The following is a 20,126-nucleotide window of genomic DNA, read 5'->3' as shown; positions in this document are numbered from 1 at the left end:
AGACACGTGTGCTGAAGCTTCAAAAAACACAATAACTAATAGCAAAAATCTTAAAGAGAAATGGCATTGGGTTTGGATTGCTCTGGTTTGTTTTTTTGTTTTTTCTAGTGACATAAGCCAGTGCTCACCATACTGCAGGGATGAGCACCCTGCCTGCTAAACGGCAGTTCAAATCACCAAAGTAATTATTTGTGTCTCCTCCAACCAAAAGGAAAATAAAGAAGTTGCAACTGATTGCTGAGGAAACACAGGAGCCCATTAATTTTCTTATTCAGTAATCTCAGGCTTCTGTCAAAAATCAAACATACATCTAAAGTTCTTGAAGTAAAATGATTTACATTGCTTACAGGAGTTCTGAAGGTTTCCCTTTTAAAGGAAACACTGCCTGGCCTGTGAGCAGAGATCTCCCTGGTGAGCGTCACTGCCCCAGAGCAGGCATTACTAGACATTAAAAACATATTGTAAAAAACAGTCCCCACAATCCAGCCCTTAAATAATGCAGGTAACAAAGGAGAAACTGATGAAATTTAATCATGGAAGTTTTAGGGTATAGAAGAAATGTGGGGGAAGGGAGAATAAAACAGAAAAAAGCAAGAGAAATATTAAGAAACTTCTCAAAGATCTCCTAGAGAGCACGGGCAAAGCCAAAAATGAACTCAGGTCTCCTGGGCCCTAACCACAAAATAACTCTCTCCCAACCCAGGTTCCCCAGCCAAAAGCAGGCAGTAAAGAGCAGCAATTAAGGAGAACTCTGAAATCAACACTTAGAGCTAACAAGAATCTTTATTACAACAATATGTACACAAGCACATGGGAGAGAAACTACACTCTCAAGAGGTTTAGCATCACCTGATTAAAGCAACTGATTTTAACCAAAATAACTAAGCCTGCATTTATCTTTGCTTTACACTTTCTGAGGAGCAGCCTGCAATCAGCAACAGTTTCAATCAGTCTCTGAAGAGGTGCACTCTGCCTTGCAGATATTCAAAGCCCCTTAAAACTTCTATTATTTCTAATCTTTTTATTCAAGTAACTTGTTTTAATTTCAACACAATTTGGCTCAGTCCTTCCTTCAAGCTGCCTTTTCCTCCCATTCTTTTGTACTCTTCCTTAGTTCAGAGAACAGAAATTATGAGTTTTATCTTTTTTCTTCCACATAAGGAACCAAAAGCATCTCTCACAGAGCTACTCTCACTTAGTTGATGTTAACAACCATTTTATGAAAGGACTATTTAAAAAGAAAAAGAGAAAGAGAAGGACCTATTTGTGACTCTGGCCTAGTCAGCTACCACTGAACAGTGATTTGAACAGCAACCACATCTCACCACTGACTGCTCAGCAGACCCTCCTGGTAAGGCTCTTACTCTGTTCTTTGGTGCACAAATGAAGTGAAAATCAGATATCTGAAGAAATTCAAGAAGGATTTAGACTCTACAAACCAAATACAGTATTGTTGCATATGTCAATGATGGCAATACATAACGGAGGTTCAAGATCTGGATTATTAATTCCTCATATCAGAAAACATGAATTTACATTAAACCCTTTCCATTAAGTACTATTCCTATCATAAGAAAAAAATGTGGAGTATTTTTGGTCTGCTTCTTAGAACTATCAAACAACTAAAAGAATTATTAAATTACTGCTTTACCCATCTGCTGTACTTGAGTGGTCCTGTGAACCCCATTGCTTCTATTATCCTTGTAAAAGCACCCACTTTTTCTTCAGATGGCTGCAAGGAATCCTTTGCAGAAAGATGCTGTAAAATTAAAATAGCACATATTTCAGTCTCAGCACTTAAATCTGACACATTTTACTTAGCAAAGTTACAAATATAAGAGAGAATTTTAGGGATTTTTTGCTTGCTTTCTTTGTTCAACAAAACTAAACACTGTTTAGGTCTCTCCTGAAAATATTCCACTGGTTTTCATATGTGCCATTCCTCTGTTTATGAATACAAACATTGCATAAGCATTGTGATAACAACATCCCATTGGAAGCTCATATTCAAATAGTTACAGAAATCTGCTTTCCAGAATATGGCTCCTATCCTAGACCCCCATATTCATTCTACATGTCTTTACTTGGGCTTCAATCTTTGGCAGATAAAATGAGCAAACAAATCACAGAAACAGAGAAAATAAAGCTAACCTTTCACATTCCATCCCTTCTCACAGGCATTCTACAGTAATTATACATTATACAAACCAATCAGCTCTGTTTTAAAACCAATGAAGATAACATGAACCCACTATTCTTACCCAAGAGCTCCCTCAGACTGTTAATCTGTAATTCCCCTTACAGTTAATCTACATACTTGCAGAAAATTCAGATCAGTGAAGTACTTAGTCAGGAATGATTTGCAGTGCTGTAAACATGAAGATAAATGTTCTCTTCTAGACTCACTACACACCTTAAACACCCCTGGGCTGATGCTGTGAGGGGATAGGGGAGAGATTTGGGAGGGTCAAAGTGGGAAAATTCAGGGTTTGAGATAAGGGCAGTTTAATCAGTAAAACAAAAGCCACAGACACAAGCAAAGCCAAAGGGGGAATTCATTCCCCACTTCCCCAGGGCATGCAGGTGCTAAGCCACCCCCAGGACAGCTGGGCTCCATCAGAGTAACATGACACCAAAGTTCCCCACTCCCCCCTTCTTCCCAAGCTTTATATGTGAGAATGATGCTGGATGGTCTGGACTGTCCCTGGGGTCAGCTGCTGACCCCATTGTGTCCCTGCTGTGTCCCCACAACTCCTTGTGCACCCCCAGCTACTCCACTGGTGGGGTGAGGAGCAGGAAAGGACTCAACCTTACTCAGCCCTGCTCAGTAACTAAAACATGCCTGAATTACCAGGGCTGTGTCCAGCACAAATCCAAACCACAGCCCACACCAGCTACTGAGAAAAAAACTTACTCTTCCCTAACCCAAAGCAGCACAACTGGTAAGAAAACTTTATGGCATTCTGCCTCTAAGCACTGCAGCAGCAGCCATCAGCCAGCTGTGATCACCACTGGTACTCCAGCAAATAATTTCCATGAATTAAGTATGTAGTATAGACTTCTGGCTAACAAGAAATTACTTCAAACCTATCTATTGCACATTAATCTCCTACATATACTTGAGGAAATACAGCTGAGAGCCATTATAATCTGTGAAAGTAATGAGACAAGGATGCCAACTCCAGCAAAGATCAGGAGCAGATCCTTGGGGAAGACACAAAAGCAGAGAAATACAGCACACATGGCCCCAGCCTTCTGGGATGTACCTGTCCAGCTTTTGACACACATTCCTGCATAAGAAAATGCAGCAATTCATTTTTTCTTGTCAGGTCCAACTGGATACACCTTCAGCATCCCGGCCTTTGAAACTATTTAACCTCAGTAATACAAAGTTGTGGTGTGCTGGGTTTCACAGTTTAATTGTGTACAAAAAGCAATTCCTTGCGGCTTTTCTAAATACAACCTTGTAATTTGGACTACATGGGACTTTAAAAGTCCCTTCCAACCCAAACTATTCTATGATCCTTGGATGCTCCCAATTTTCCCATAAGAAACTGCAAGCAACCATTTCCTATCCCACTTCTCAGTAACTTTTATTACTTTTATAGGCCAGCATTATACATACACTCCCTTGTTTAGAAGGGTCCTAAAAGAGGCTATTCTCATATTGAAAGCTTTTCACCTTTCTGATCATTCTCTATAGACTTCCTAGCACTATTATAGTAATTTTTGAAATGGCATGAATGGTAAGTAAATACATATTAAGATACAGATTAAAATACAGATCAATACTCTGCACAAGTTGCTGTATTTAATTAAAAACTAACAGTAAAGGTGACAAAAACTATAGCTCTGACACAGAATCCATCCCTGTGATGGATTGTCTAGTTGAGGTGTTAGGGCTGGGCTGGACTTGATCTTGAAGGTCTCTTCCAGCCTAGTGATTCTGTGAGTGATTCTGTGTATATCCACACCCAGGCCTGAGCATTTGAGATAAAACACTCTGCACTTGTGCACTGTCCATGGATTGCTGCCAATGGCTTGAATCCTGCCATGCCTAGCATTCAGGTAAATGGGGAGAAACAACTCAGCACCATTTTAGTATCTGTCAACCACCCAGACAGTGTAACACTGCCCAGGACTTCCTGTGATACTCGTTTCCACCCCTGAATGTTGGTCATTAAGCATGTTTACCACATCCCCTCTTACCAATGCGTGCAGAGGCACATCCCACCCTCTGCCACACGTGGTGGACCCAGTGATGCCATTGACACGTACGTGGGTATTTAAACCAATTTTTAGTATCTTCTCTTCAGGATTCTGTGATGCAAAACTCCCTGCTACACTACAAATGGTTCCTAATCTTCTATCAGAACTCCATAATCCCCCTCCAGACAGGCAATGATAGGAAATACTCAAGGCAGAACTTGTGTCCAATAACCACTGCCACACTCACTAAGTCAACATTCATCTCCACAGGAATTCAAATCACATGGAACCTCTAGTGAACCCAGGCAGAACTTCACTACATGCCTCTTATCTACAAATGCATATGAAATATCACTCTGTACAGGTTTTTCATTATGAAGAGAAAGTTAAAAACCAAAATTATCTCAATTCATCTGTTGTTAGCTCATCATTAAAACAATGGCTAACCAACAAGCAGGTTTTCCTAGGAGATGCCATGTTTCTTGCTTCATTCTTCTGCAAGGCAGCCTGGACTAGCTCAGGAGATGGTGAAGGATTTAAGCAAAGAGTGCTTGGTTCAACCTATGGATAGAGGCCTGAAGCTCATCCTGCCAATGCCAGGACTGCAGCCAAATGCAATTAAACAATCCTATAAGCGTCTGTAAAATCAGATCTAGGAAATACTGGGGTGAGGAGGTGGGAAGCTGTGCAGTGCTTAGTTGCCAGCTGGGCTGAAACCACAACTTAGAGAGAGAGAGAAAACTTAAAAAATATATTTTATAACTCACTCAAAACAAGCTCATCAAGACACTGTGCAAGGGACATAAGCCTACCTCAGGTTGCCTTTCCTGCTCAATACCTGAAATGCAGTGCTTAAAGCAGAGAATCATTTTAATTTTGACACCAAACATAAACTGAAACATCTGGAGCTCACCATTAATTCCAAACCACTTTCCCACCAGGATTGCATAGTCAAGTTCACATTTCAAAGACGAGTAAGTACTTCTCTATTCAAAATAATGAAGTTGCAGTCCAAAAACCCACCTCAAACCTGCAGTGTTGTAAACTGCTTCCTCTCTGGTCATAAATCCTGCCTGACTTCTTATACCATGGCTATTTTAACTGGGAAGTTTCCCCATCCATCTTTCAACCCCTGTACCCCTCCCCTTGCCCTTTCCAATGCACAAAAAGCAAATCATGAGTCCTGCCTTGAAGATCTTCGTGGCACTCCTGTGGTTTGTTTGTTTGATCTACTGTCTTATCACCCACTGCTCTCCCAGATCTGCTCTGCAAGTGCTGTCTCAGAGCAGTGCAGGCAGGAATGGGGACTAGGGGCACAAACCATGTTTGGGAGTCTGGATTACAACTTTACAACTCTAGCTGTGATAAACTGTGCAACCCCTTTGTAAATGCTTCAATCTCTGCATGCAAAATGTTTGCTTTATCTTAACAGCTGAAAAACACTGAAAAATTTACTATAAGAAGGAAATACCCTAGTTAAGAATTAAATGCAATGAGCAGGCAGGGGTTCTTCCCTTGCAGACTTCTGGTTTTACGTCATTTTTACTGTCCATGTCAAAGCAACCAATTTAAATTCCTTCTTAGTATGTACCTCTAACTCCATACCAGCAAAAGGCACTATTATCTAGATAGTAAATTGTGATTATTATTTTCATGTAAGTTTTACTCATCAGTCCCTAACTCTTTTTCCTTCTGTTCTTTCATTTCTCATACATGCATTCCATTTTGCCATTTTCTTCACACTGGATCAACAAGAGCAACATCAGAATATTTATTAGTTGAGAGATGCTAACATCCTTAGTTTAAGTGGTAAATTGATCTTATGGAGTTGATTCATGCCTCAGAAAACTTCTACTCTAAAACAAAAGACAATGCATGTACAAGACACACAGACCACAGATTAACAAAATAGTACAGATGAACAGTGAATTATTACACAATAATTAGCTGTTATGAGACTGCATGACAATTTTCAGTGTTTAGAAGATAGCAAAACTGTCACCACACTTTATTCCCAAACTAAAGAATCAGGAAACATCTTGTTACTTCTAATATGTGTGGAAGGAACATCTGCCCCAAACACCCTGATTTAACTTCTTTCCTCACTGGAAGGAAGACCTCAGCCTTGTCAATGCAAATATCACCCTGATAACCCAACTGTAACTGCACCTTCCTATGCCAGCCCTTCATTTTCTGAAAAGGAACAGAATTCCTTCTCAAATTACCAGACCCATTGTTCACATTACACTAAAACATCTTAGAGAAAGGTTGAATCCTCTGTGTTCTGAGAAGTGTTTTGCCTCCTGTTTCTGTAGAATCCCTAGCACATGCACCCTCCCACAATAAAACTACCCACTTCTTCTCACCTTACTTATATTGTAAAAGGATCTGTTTTGCTGTATGATGGCTCCATTGGCTTGAATCAATCCACCACAGAATTTAGAGATTTGGAAGGGACCAGCCTTGTGTCTCTAGTAGAAATGATAAAAGAAAAGAAGAAAAATTAAGAGACCACTGACTTAACTTTACATCAGCCACCAGCAGTTTGCTTCCAAGTCAATTAATTCTGGCTAATCCTGAAGAACTCTGTATCACAAAAAGCACAAATTTATTATAAAAACTGTTATGAAAAAAATGGCTGTCTATGCTTAATGCTCCACACCACATTTTCCAGTGTTCCATAAATGTACTGATGGAATGGACTGGCAGAACACTGTACTCAAAAGCCACAGGCTCTCTGCTTTGACTCTCACACTACTTCTAATTATGGGGTTTGTGTCTTAATAAAGAATAATTGTTTTTTCTGACTTAGCAGACAAACAGCTATTTTTATCTACAACTTCATAGCCCATTCAACTGTCTTTGTGTCCAGGACTTGAGAAAACACAAATTGCAGCATAAAAGCTACCACTACAGATCCTATGACTTCAGAGCACATAACTTCAATGACAGAGCTAGTGCACAACAAAGAAAACTCTCAAGTAGGAGCAAGTGGGATCCCTGGGAAAGAAGCTGCAGACTGAACAGAACACTCTCACAGCCTCCCAGCACACCCAACTTAGCAGTACTTTATTTATCAATTAATTCAGACAAAGTAAATATGCTGTTCAGAGCAGTCATCCCCAGATGTATACTGAATGTAGAGTAAGCCAAATTTCATTAATAACTTCACAACTGCTCATTTCTACCTCTAGTCCCAACATCATGTGCTACTGGTGTGAACTGTTGCTTTAACAGTAGGCATCTATTCTCATTTCCTACATATTTTTCACCCCTTTATCACGAACTGCTACTACATGATGCTCTAGTTGATTTACTCTGCACAGACACACTCTGGCACTATGCTGGCTGTCCCAAAACTGTGAGCCAAACTGCAAAGTTTCCACTGGAACAACACTAAATATGCTGTGCAAGGTAAATATCCATCAGTAGTAGGAAGTCCAAGGCCACTGTACAGTGGAGATGTTCTATAAAGTGTTCTCTAAAATAAAATGCTGGAAACAGCATGCAAACATGACTGGCTTGTAATAGCTCATTTGGAAAAGTAACACCTCCATTTGTATTTCTGCATTTAATTTTCTCATGACAGACCATTAGAGTCTATTAAAAGACACACCTGGACATGTAACAAGAGTGGGAGCTCAATCTTGCAGCAGCAGGGAGCTCTTGACTTGCCTTGGTATTTCAACAATACACAGTAAGGACATCACTTCTGGAAGCCTCTTTATTGAAAAACCATGACTTTTTCTTGGTAATTTAAGATCATGCCATTTTTCACACACTTGAACATGCTCTGATGTCATACCTGGAAAATACTGCAGAACATCCGCCTACACTGGCCCGGGCCTGCGGCAGTCTGTAGCAATCCACTGCATCCTGCTGTCCATTGGGTTACTCCAGTCTGGCAGCTCTGCAATGAGGAGATGAGCAGTGAAAAGGACACCAATATGCAGAAATAGTTCAACTGTCTCTCTGTTTCCACAGGTTTTATTCATTCATATGACAAGAACAACATGGAGCTGTGTCAGGGGGGCAGGGAGGAGGGTCAGGCTGGAGATCAGGGAAAGGTTCTTTCCCAGAGCGTGCTGGGCTCGGCCCCGAGGCTGCCAGAGTTCCAGGAGCGTTTGAACACTCCCAGGCACAGACTGGGACTGTTGGGGTGTCTGTGCAGGACTGGGCATTGGACCCAATGATCCTTGTGGGTCCCTTCCAGCTCAGGATATTCCATGATTCTAACAATCCTCAGATTCAACTCCCAACCTGTGCTTGACAGGAGTATAAATTTTGATTATAAAAATATTTTGCCTCCCAGTACAAGTATCCAGTCCAAGTCTGATGGCAGAAACAGATGAATGGAATGAAATGGTGGGCTGTCTACATCATAAAACCACACCACAACTTCTCTGTCTATACAATAAATTCAAATGCTTAAGAAGCATTCTTCAATTGACTGAGTAAGCTCTAAAAAGCCCTCATCCAACTCAGCTTTTATGTGCCATTCCCTTACTTTACTCAGGTACAACTAAGAATTTTCATATTCCAAAAGTACATATTGTCCCAATAAATTTCAGTGAAGATAATTACTTTCTGTCAAGAAAATGTCAGCAGTACAAAGAAGAGGTGGGGCCTTTTTTGCCTGCACTTTCCTTGCACCTTTCACTTTCTGCAATATTCAAGTTAATACAATATTTGCTTCCTTCATACATGCACTACATTAACACTGGAAATAATGTGTATCTTATTAGGATGGAGATGCCATTTTCTCATAAAAATTGCTTCATTTTTGGTTGGCCATAAAGATGATTAAGAGACTGAAGCATCCAACATACAAGGAGAGGATTAGTTCCCAGAAAAGAGGACTTCAGGGAAATCTTATCAATTTGTATTCATATCTGGTGGGGTGGGCAGTCAGACTCTCCCTGGTGGTGCCCAGTGAAAGGACAACCACAAGAGCAACAGATCTACCCAGAGGAACCAACACAAACCAACCTGAGTTCCTGTTCCCCTCCTGTGAACTGCAGTCACCAGCTGTCCCTCAGGTGTGGCCATTGGCCTTGCAGGCTGTCCCTCAACTCCTCCTAGAGCTGCACTTTGAAGCCATTAAGGAACTGATTTAGGGTTTTAAAAACTGCGAAGGGAGACATCCTGTCCCATGACAAATGTGGTTAGTGTTCACTGCTACTACACCCTCCTGCTTCTACTGTAGCAAGACTACTCAGGCTTTTGATCTTTGGACATAACATCACCATCTGCAAATGGTATTATGAAAATTATATGTTTCTATTAAAAAAAAACATTTCAGCTGAGTCCTACAAAGTACTTTTTGAGATAATCTAGTGTTCTGACACAAACAGTTTAATAAACACTGCAATGAGAAGAAGTAACCTTTTATTGTGAGCAATTACTACAAGATTCCAAGGATCTGACAGAACTTTTTTCTGATTAGCATGCCCAGGTTGGGATATGGCTTAGAGCTTGAACTCTGATACTGAGGTTGAAAAGCACAAATGCAACAAAACTGGACAGAGACATATGAAAACAAAAAATAAGCATAAGCACACTTAAAAGCTGAGATGTGATAAACAATCCAGTAATGAAGAAAACAGACACCAGGAGATAGCAGGGAATATGAGGAGCTAAGGAATTTTCTGTAAGCCAGAATCACTCTGCAGAACACAGCCTTCCTTTCATATTACAAGTGCTACTTTTGCTTCTCCCCTTGGCTGAAAGAAAATGCACCAAGCCTAAACTGAACAGGATTACTCAGGAATAGTCTGCAGACAGCTGCCTTGTCAAGACAGAGATGAAAGAATATCGCTAGTCTTCTAAATCCTCTTGGCAACCTTTAGGAAAGTCTTAGGTAGCAGACAAGCTATTTATCAAGGTATCTTGGACAAAAGCCAGATTTATAATAATGCCCGTATTAAGGAGCACAGCTAAAATGTCATGGCTGTATAATATACCAGGAGCTCAAAGTCAGACAAAAACCAAATTTTCCTTATTTCCAGTAGAAGAAATACAGAAAGTTTTAAGACTCGTTTTCATACCATTAGGCAACCACTAAATTCTAATGCACATACAGGCACTGAGAAATACCAGGGAGAAGCAGTTCTTGAGCTGAAGCTGAGCATACTTCAGATCACAAAAATGGCAGATAACTACATGATCTCTTCTCTAAGGAGAAACCTTTCTGGTCAGGCTGAAAATCAAATCAGCTTGCTTTGCCACATGAATGCCAGCAGCAGCTGGCTGAGGAGCTGCCCAGGGACAGGTAAGCCCAGGAGGCAAATCATTCCCCCTCAGAAGCAGTTCTGATTGCAAACCCTGCCCTAGGGATGAAGCTCCACAGACAGCTGAGCCCTTCTGGTGCCTCACTGCTTCCCTACTGCTCCCTTCCTGCCTGGCTCCCCCCTCCCTGTCTGCTGACCATTGCCTCTTTAATGCTTTCAAACTGTAGAACCTGTTGTCACTGTTCTGCTGCTCCAGCACTTGGATCACGGGGGCCAAGAAAAAGGCAGGCAACAGAGCAAGGACAAAGCACAGAGAAAGGGCAGGGGTGGCAGGATAAAGCAGGAACTCAAGGTCGCTGCATTTCAGCTGCTCTAGGGCAGGTTTGTGCTTGGCAGCTTTCAGCTTGAGATTGGAAAGGGCAGGGCTCACCTTGCTTGGGGAAACCACACCCTGAGCCATCGATAGGAGTACCTGGGGGACTAATTTCAGAAGTGGATATTGCCCCCATACCAAAGGCCTTTCCTGTTCCTGGGAAATCTGTCCCCACTTAGAAGTGCTGGCCACCCTGTGTGGTGATGTAAGATCATATCCAGGTACAAAACTGTATTTTCTAGACAATATGCTAAAAAAGAGTAACTCTGCTGCAGATGCTTCAAAGGCTAATAGAAAGAAAAAATGCACACGAATGAAAGGGAAAGAAGAAAGGAGTGGAGTCATCGGAAACCCACACTTTCACAGGAACCCAAACCCTTCCAATCTGAATCACAGAACCACTAGGGCTGGAAAAGCCCTCTAAGATGATGAAGTCCATCCATTAACCCAGCACTGCTGGGTTCATTACTAAACCATGTCACCATGTGTCACATCCACATGGTGTTTGAACCCTTCCAGGGATGGTAACTCCGGCACTGCCCTGTGGTAGTGCCAGTGCCTGACCAGTAACACAGGAGTTGGAATCTTTACACTACCCTGGCTACCAAACAGCTCCAGAGTGAGAGGAGGAAGTCCCACAAGGGCAATGCCCACCCCCCAGGGCACACACTGAGCCCAGCAGAGGAGTTCCACTGGCAGACACTGTCTCCAGTCCCCACCAGGAGCCCAAACCCTTACACAACAGAATCACAGGATCAATTCCGTTGGAAAAGACCTCTGAGATCATCAATTTCAACCTATGACCTCAACACCACCATGTCAACTAGACCATGGCACTGAATCCCTTAAACACCTCCACCACCTGCCTGGGCAGCCCCTTCCAATGCCTGACCACCAGTGAAGAAATTCCTCCCGATGTTCAAGCTGAACCTCCTCTGGCACAGTTTGAAGCTGTTTCCTCTCATTCTGTCCCTTATTCCCTGGGAGCAGAGTCCGAACCCCACCTGTCTGCAGCCTCCTGTCAGGGAGTTGTGCAGAACCAGAAGGTCCCCCCTGAGCCTCCTTTCCTCCAGGCTGAGCCCCCCCAGCTCCCTCAGCCGCTCCTGATGCCCCAGCCCCTTCCCCAGCTCCGTTCCCATCCCTAAACACACTCCAACCCCTCACTAACCCTTCTGCAAACACAAACTCCGCGGGAAAAGCTCGCCCCGCTGCTTCGCCAGACACCGGGTGCGAGGCCACAGGGCGGGAATCGGGAGCAACCCCCGCTGACACCCCTCGGGCTGCGGGGGGAGGCCTCCACAGGGGCGGCGCGGGGACAGCCCCGGCTCCACACGCCACTCGCCCCTTCAGCACCAGCGCTCTCTCCCCTCCTTCTTTCCCTCCCTCCTCCCTTCACTCACCAGGGCCCGCGCCAGCGCCGCCATCAGTGCCCGGCACCGCTTCCGCCGGCGCGGCCCTGCCCCTTCCGCGGGAAGCGCCGGGCGGGATGGCGGCGTGAGGCGGGCGGGCAGCGTGGTGCTCTCCCACAGAATCGGGAGCCTTCAGCGGCGTGCAACAGGCCGGTAATGGCACGCTCGAGGGAGTAATTGTGTAACTGTGTCTTCAGAGGAAGGAGAGCACCTTTCCCCTGTGTTTAAATCGCAGGTTATAGGCTGCCCATGGGAGGTAAATGTTAAGGAAGTTTTCCATTCCATTTTACACACCGCCAAAGGTCAGAGGCTTTCACTGCTGGAACCGAAGACCCATCACAGTGTGGTGCTCGAATGAGCCGAAGGGTGTCCCTGCATTCCCCACTCTCACACAGTCAGATCAGGCTTCCCACAGGAGTCTCACTTGTCTCGTTCCACAAAACAATTTATTCACAGTGCAGGAACCCAGAAACAGCTCAATGCCCTGAGGGAGGGACCTTGAACCCCTGGGCTGTTACACCTTCACAGTCCGAATACCGCAAAGTCTCAGCTCTTCTGCAAGAATGAATCTTTGGCTCCTGTCCCCCTCTCTGTGTCCATCCACATTCCTGGCTCCTGCTATGTTTCTGTGTCATCACCTGGACCTGTCTTTGTGCCCTCTGTTAACCAGAGGTTGGCAGCTCATGGCTCCCACCCAGAGCTCATCTGCATTTCAGTCTGCACCTCAGTCTGCAGTTTGCAGGCCGAGTTACCTGGATCTGATTTATTTCTCAACAGTAAAGCCTAGCAACAGCTTTCTGAGCTCTCACATCTTGTGTAGGTGCAATCCCTGGTTCTGTTCAGTTTTGGATCAAATTTTGCAACCAAATTGCAGAGGTCGGGTCCAGAAAGTGACAAAACACCTGTTCCTCCTGTTGGTGCTGCAGGTGATCATCTGCCCAATGGAAATAAAGGTCAGCAAGATTATTTATTTCAGAGTTGTGCAAGCCTGGGTGCTCGGTGATGTTCAACAAATCCAGCATGGCCTAGCAGACTTTGCACAGCATTTTTTAGACACAGAAATTCAGAGTTAGTAATTTCCCAAGTACAGCCCCTCTGTTAGGATTGGTTAGTAGTTTCCATACAGCTATGTAACCTAGGAGCCTTTTTGACCTGTAGGCATGATGTAGGTATTATAATGAACATAGTTCACCTATGGGATACATGGACCTTGAATATTTTGCCAGGTTAGCAATGTAGACATACAGATACATCAACATCTTGATTTACTACATCATTAAAGCTTGTTAGATAAAGGATGTCCATGGGTAGGGTCCTGCTCCCTGTTCCACTGATGGGATCTCCTTTCTTGATTATTAGCCTTGAAAGTATACAAAGACCTTAAGTCAAACAACATCCTGACTGAAAAGAATGGGCAAGGAGACCTGCTGCTTTTTAATGCCTTTACTGAGGTCAGCTCTAGGTGGGGGCCCCATGGGTCGTGCACACTGCTGCTGCTCCCAATGGACAGCACAGAGGAGGAGGTGTTCAGCTTTGCTGCATGGCAGAGCTGGGGCTTCCATCCTCGTGAGAGTCCCTGGGAAGACACTGGCTCATTGAAAATCCAGGGTAGTCATGCAGAGCAAGTGTTGTGTAGTTATGGAGATGAGGCCCAGAACATCAGTAAGTGGCTCGACGTTCTTCCTTGCTCCTCAACTGTAGTTCAGAGTCCTGTTTGAGCAATGGCTCACTGGTTCTAGGGGTCTTTAGATGTTAATTCCACTTCCACTGGGTGCTAACCCCTGTGGGAGTTCTCTCATTTGCATGCTGGGTGCTGTCATTGGTTGCCATTAGAGGTGTGCTGGGAGCAGCAGAGGCAGTGCAGGTACAGAAAAGACCACAGGTACAAGGCAAGGTGGCATTTAACAAAGAAGGCTGTCACAACAATATCAGGCATAAGGTATTTAACAAAGAAGGCACTTTCCAGTAATAAAATTCAACTGAGTCAACATCTTTGTATAATGATCAGGAAGTCGCATTTTACTTTTTACACTGACTTAAGAGAATCTTGATGCGTTCCACATTTTTGCAACAGCATGGGAGGCTCCAGGTCTGTGCTGAGGTTTGGTTTGGAAGGTTCAGAGGTGGCAGATCCATGCCTGCCCACTGCTGTCAGCCATGTCCTGGGGGATGCTGGCTCTGCCCCGGGACAGCAGGGAGAGCAGCATGAAAGCAGCCATAGCTCCCATGGCTGAGATTCTTCAGGCCACCCTGGCTGCTCCAAGCATCAGTGGGACCCTGGGATAGTGCCAGAACATGGCAGAGTCCCTCACCCAGAGTCCCCCAGAGGCAGCAGCTTGCTGCCAGGAGCCGTCCCGCCTGTCCCTGCTGCATATTCCCTGCCAAGAGCCATCCCACCTGTCCCTGTTGCATGTTCCCTGCTCCTGGCTGCTGCTGGCACCAGCTTTCATGAGGCCACAGAGTGAGCCTGAGCAGTGACCCAACGGGGTGAAGCAAGCTGGCTTGTTTTGTCAGGTTAGACTGAATCTGGATCACATCCACATCACCTCACAAATGCCAGTGCTGGTGCAGATGTGAGCAGCAGCAGCTGGGGCAGGAGGCGAGACTGCGCTGCCGGCAGCAGCACTGGCTTAGAGGGCTTAGGGAACGATAATATTCTCCTCCTCTCTTTCCCAGCACTTTAACTGGGATGTCAGCTTCTCAAGAGGGCAGTAGCAGCTGCTTTAATGGCCCTGAAACTTCACAGTAGTCCTTAGAAATCTTTCATATGTTCTTAAATATCAGGCCTCGGGGGGCCAGTGGAATCACCTGTCTGGACTTCCTATCCACAGGCATCCCAGATCCCTGTGCTTGCAGCCTGTCTTTCCCAAGATGTTCTGACTCCCCACAGCTATCTGCTGAAAGGGGTTTAACTGTGTCTGACAAGGTGTTTAGTGAACAAGTTGCTCTGACATGAGGCAGGATGTTGAACAATGCAGGGAACTGTGGGATATCTGTTGGGGAAATGCTACGTTTCATTTTGTTCTTGTCCCTGTGGCAAGTTCCAGGCAGGAAGGTTAAAGCTGGTTTTGTTGCTTTCTATTTGCTTAGTTGCTCTTTGTGCATTACACTCAAACCAATATTAAATACCACTGTTAACAGCAAATTTCTTGTGGAAAGGCGATGGAGAGGAGTGATTACACTTTTCTGAACCCTCTTTGCCACTAATGAGTTACAGCCATTAAAAATGATGATGCTCAAGAGGCCCTAAATTGTGTAGTTATGCAGAGAAAAAGCTCTTGCCACCAGCAGTGTCTCTCAGTGATGTGACATGGTCTGTCCACCACAGTGGACACTTTCCAACTCAGAGATGTGTCTGATAAATATTGACACTTACCTGGGTTTGTTAGTCCTACCTAATGATGCACAGAAAGATTCTGGCACACTTCAGTTGCAGAAAGTTACTGTCCCACCTAATATTCCTCTGCCTGTCACTTCTCCATGAAGCACCAAGCCCTTTCCCTGTCAGTCTGTCTGAACATAGCTCCCAGAGGGAACAGAGCAGCACAGGCTCTGATGGGACATGAAGCCAGAAGAGTTGGGTATGGATCTGAGTTTCAATTGCCCTCAGTCAGAGCACTGGCAATTTATTCCCCTTTACGTTAATTTTTACTGTCCTCAAGCTCCTCCACTCAGCCCTGCTCAGTAGGCAGCTCCACAGCTGTGTAGGAATTACATCTGAGATAACAAATCTTCCATGAGGAAGATTCTTCTCTTCCTGGGAGATTGTTACTTGAGGCCACTAAAGAGGCTGAGAATCTTGCTGTCACATGTTTTCTGAAGCATGTTGGAGAACATCAACAATGGCCTCAGGTGTTCATGTGGCTGAACAGGAAAGAGGCATCAGAAAGGATATGATGATGTTTCATGTATACAATGAATTGTAAAATAAGGTAGTAGTAGTAGTAGTAGTAGTAGTAATAATAGTAATAATAGTAATAATAATAATTTACTAATACATTATATTTAATGGGCCTCCTGATTTGGCCTCCATCCTGTCTTCTCTTTAACCTCTCACAGGCTAGTTCAGTGGTCATTACTACAACTCTCTTTCCTTTTTGTCCTAACAAGAAATGATAAATAATTTTTAAACAAAGACATTTAAATATTTGATCTTCCTGTCCTCCTCATTCCCCATCAGCACATAATTTTCTTTTGAATATCATAGCACATGCTCTTCCTTTTTTCACACAGAAAAGCAGACTGATCATTTTTATTAAGGCCTGTGCTTTTATATTTTAAGATGTTAAATAAGCAGGTTAACTGACCATCTTGAAATAAAGTCCCATAACAGCATCTTGTATTTTTCTCTTCTTGGAAACGTGAATAATCAAAATCAACTTGATAAGGCAATTGTTAGGCCAACATTTGCTGGGGGAAGCTCCCTCCTTCTGAAAAACAAACAGAGCTTTAGACCAGGGCAAAAGTACAAATCTTTCAACTTCAATCTTTCCTCTGCTTATTCTTGAATTCCTGTCTAAGTAAAAATTTAAAATTGTATTGATTTCCCTTCTAAACCACCTGTTCCTGCTTCTGCAGAAGTAAAGTCAAAGGAATCTCATGGTCATGTGAGGAAAGAGGATCTGTCCATGTTACCTGGGACGAGCAGGGCTGGGACATTCTAGCTATCAAGAGGGAAAATTGTCCATATAGGTATTCCAGGACACTCTGGAGATCATGATAAAGAGAAACCCAATAGAAAAAAACTCAGTTCAAGTTCAGCAGGTCTTATTAATTCTGGTTCTGTGCCAATAGTGCAGAAGTGCCAGCTGGCCCCCACAGCTATGTGAGTGTCTTTCCCGGTGCTCCAGGTTCTGAAAGGGCTTTGTATGTACCACTGGAGCCAGTGTGGATCTGGCACTGCATCCTGTCTCATGCACTCCTTTAGGACTGGAAGTGCAGATCAGTGATAACATATACCTTGGAGCACTGGTATATGTGGATTGACTTCTTCCAGAGCTTTCCTGGATATGTCTGCACTGCTCTTAGCAGAACTCTGAGTTCCAGCAGAGTGGTGAGGGGCCATCTGACCGCACGGGGAAACCCAGGTTCATTGGATTCCTGCCCCTGGCTGTTGCTGAAGGAAAAGGGCATTTCTAAGCTTGAACTGGTAGTTCATAAACAAATTTGTCATACTTCACTCTTGCAAAATTTTTCTCCGTTTCATATGGAGTAAATCTGAACACTTTGAGGCCAAGTCCACCCTTAGGAATACATTACAAGCTGAAAAAGGACTTTTAATGGAAGAAAATTATATTTTAGCAGCATAAAGGTGCCTAGTCCTCCCCATAAGACTCAGTTTGGGGTGTCAGTGTGCATACATTTTTCTATTGCTATTTCCCAAGAAAAATGCTATTTAAAAATATGAAATTAAGATGTATTTTTCAATGAAAATACAATCCTTACAATTCACTCTGGACCTTGAAATGTTTGGCAAATATGGAGATAATTCCCTGATCTGGAATTCCTTGGCTAGAGGTGCAAAGCAGTCCTTACTCTGGTCTCCAGAAGGGAGTTACCCCTCTTCTGCACCAGTGCTGAAGGAGGAAAAGCAGACGTGAAGCAGAACAGGCTGCTCAGTGCTGCACCTCGCTGAGTTTGGTGAAGCCTGGCAAGCACAACCTGAACTCCATGGCTGAACTGTTCAGGGGGAGTAGAAGTAGGACCTAGTTACTTTTTCCAGGCTTTTATATCCTAGTGGCTGCTGCCACTGTTAAATATGATAAACTCCTATTTGTTCACATTAGCCGGCCATCAATACTCCCTGTTTGCTGGGCAAGCCCAGGACATTCCCCTCCCCACCTGTCAAATCTGGAGTGTGCTTTGGCACCCTGCCACTGCAGAGCCTCAATGACTTGAGCAGAAACGAGACATCCCAGTACTTAAACTGCCTCTGTTTCATGAGCTTTTCTTCCCATCTGTCTGCTTTCAGAAGAAGAAAGTATTTGCTGGTCAGAGAGGTTTTCCACTTGCGCGTCCTTCAGCTTTCCATTACCTCTCCGAGGTTATATGGGGTGCAGGGCTATACACTGTACTGTACTATATGCAGAGGTGTTCAGACTTAATTTATTCCCTTCTCCTGGATAAAGATTATTGCAGCTGTGTGTTTTGGAAAACTATCAATGAAGGGAGTTCAGCTCATACAACACACTTTCAATAGGGTACTGTACTCTATATTTCCAGGTTCTGTTTTAATTACACTTGCATATTACCTTGGAGGAAGCTGAAATCTGGAAAATGTTTTCTCATATACCATGTCTTAAACCTTCCTGACCTTCTGTTTTATACCAAGTACTTTTATGTTTGTGATGAAAACCATATAATATGGGGCAAGGTCTGGGTATCCAGGATAATCTACCAGAGACATGCTGTCAGTCCTTCCTAGCAAAGACTGAGCAATTCTAGCTGAGAAATGTCCCCACCATCCCTCACCCCTCCATCTTCCAGCAGTCATTCCTTCTTCCCTCCCTTCACATGGCTCCTCACAAGAGCCCCATGCTGTGAACAGTGCATGCAGTGGCAGGGAGAGGCTCCTGCTGCTCCGGAGAATCTTGAGGGATGGAGCTACCGGATGGTTCGTGCAGTGCCAGTGTGCTGCCTGTATCCCAGAAAAACAAGGAAAAGGCCCAGCCTCAGCACACACAGGGGCTGTGTCCAGCAGTGCACTCCTACAGCTTCTCAGAGGCTGGTGAGCCAGAGTAGCCCAGGAGCCCCTGAGGTGCCTGAACAGCTCCTCCTGGGCTGCTGGAACAAATGTTGCTCTGGGGTTTCTGTACTGACTGCAGTGGGCACCACCCAACTACCCAGTATCCAGAATTTAAACCTCCTCAAGACAGCTGGCACTGTGTTGGGAGAGCACGGCATTGGTGAGAGCTCTGGCGTGGCGTGTACCCTCTGCCAGGAATAAGGGGCTACAAACAGGATACGAGCAGGTTACAAGCAGGTTTCAGAGGTGCCCTATGGACTCAAAGCAAGAGGTGCAAACCTCCTCCAATGATCTGAGAGCGTGTGCTTCCCAGGGCTCACAGCAGAACAAAATGTGTAGGAATCAGGTATCTGGTCCAGAGCAGCTTTCAAGCAAACTTTAAATGCATGCCAAAAAGAGCACAGCTTGATTTTCACATCTTTGAGAAGTCTGGAGAATGTTCTGGGACAAAGGGAATATGTGTGAATATGTGTGAGCAGCAGAGGGTTTGTCAGTCCCCTGCCCAGCACCTCACCATTCCAGAAGCACAGATTGCTGCCAGCATCCTTCTTCTATGACTTCTTGAGGAGTTTGCTCCTCCTGGAGGCATGGGATGGTGGCAACCCCTCCAGCCTGGGATCTTGGGCTCTGATCTGGAGCCTAGCACTGACAGGACTCATAAGGTCCCACCTTCACTTGTCCCAACACCTCACCCTGAAAAGCAAATTAACTTTTACTTCATAATGAATAACAGGAATTACATAAATCATGTTAAGCAGAGCCTTTTTAGTGGCACTGAACTGTTTTTAACTCAGCTGTAAACAAGGATTTTCAACTCTGAGGCAAGAACTTATAAAATGGAAAGCTTTTCATTAGAAAGCAGTGATTATGGAAAAGCAGGGTTGGTCATAATAGAAAGCTGATTCTGAACTCTTAATGTGATGCTGGAGCTGAGAGGGAAAGATGATGCCCAGACTGTAAAGGTCAAAATCCAGTAAAAGGAGAAAATTAGTAGTGCCTCTGTGGCATTGATGAGACTGTTACTGCAACATTAAATGAGTTCTGGTGTTTACATACTAAAAGGATTTGGAGAAGTGAGAGCTTAAAGGAAAAAACCCAAGAAGAGAAAATCTGGTAACAAAGGTGCACAGCAAAAGCAGAACAAAGTCGATCTACCTCTT

General features: G+C 44.1%; 1 protein-coding gene across 3 annotated transcripts in view; it reads right to left on the bottom strand.

Annotated features, from left to right (window-relative positions):
* LOC131585017 (ubiquinol-cytochrome-c reductase complex assembly factor 1) overlaps positions 1–12,273 on the bottom strand; it is a 46,860-nt gene extending 34,587 nt beyond the window's left edge. Inside the window, exons 1-4 of one of the 3 annotated variants that reach the window (XM_058850686.1) lie at positions 12,213–12,273; positions 8,015–8,119; positions 6,576–6,680; positions 1,652–1,759 (exon numbers count right to left, since the gene is read on the bottom strand). In XM_058850686.1, the coding sequence (XP_058706669.1) occupies positions 1,652–1,759; positions 6,576–6,680; positions 8,015–8,119; positions 12,213–12,236 (342 nt within the window). In that variant the 5' untranslated portion in view covers positions 12,237–12,273. Of the gene's footprint in view, positions 1–1,651; positions 1,760–6,575; positions 6,681–8,014; positions 8,120–11,980; positions 12,156–12,212 lie in introns of those variants that run through there. The other 2 variants (XM_058850688.1, XM_058850687.1) reach the window with 2 other exon arrangements.
* Positions 12,274–20,126: the final 7,853 nt, after the last annotated feature.

This window comes from Poecile atricapillus, chromosome 15, assembly GCF_030490865.1.
Source record: "Poecile atricapillus isolate bPoeAtr1 chromosome 15, bPoeAtr1.hap1, whole genome shotgun sequence".
NCBI lineage: Eukaryota > Metazoa > Chordata > Aves > Passeriformes > Paridae > Poecile > Poecile atricapillus.
This window is presented reverse-complemented; position numbering and strand designations above follow the sequence as displayed.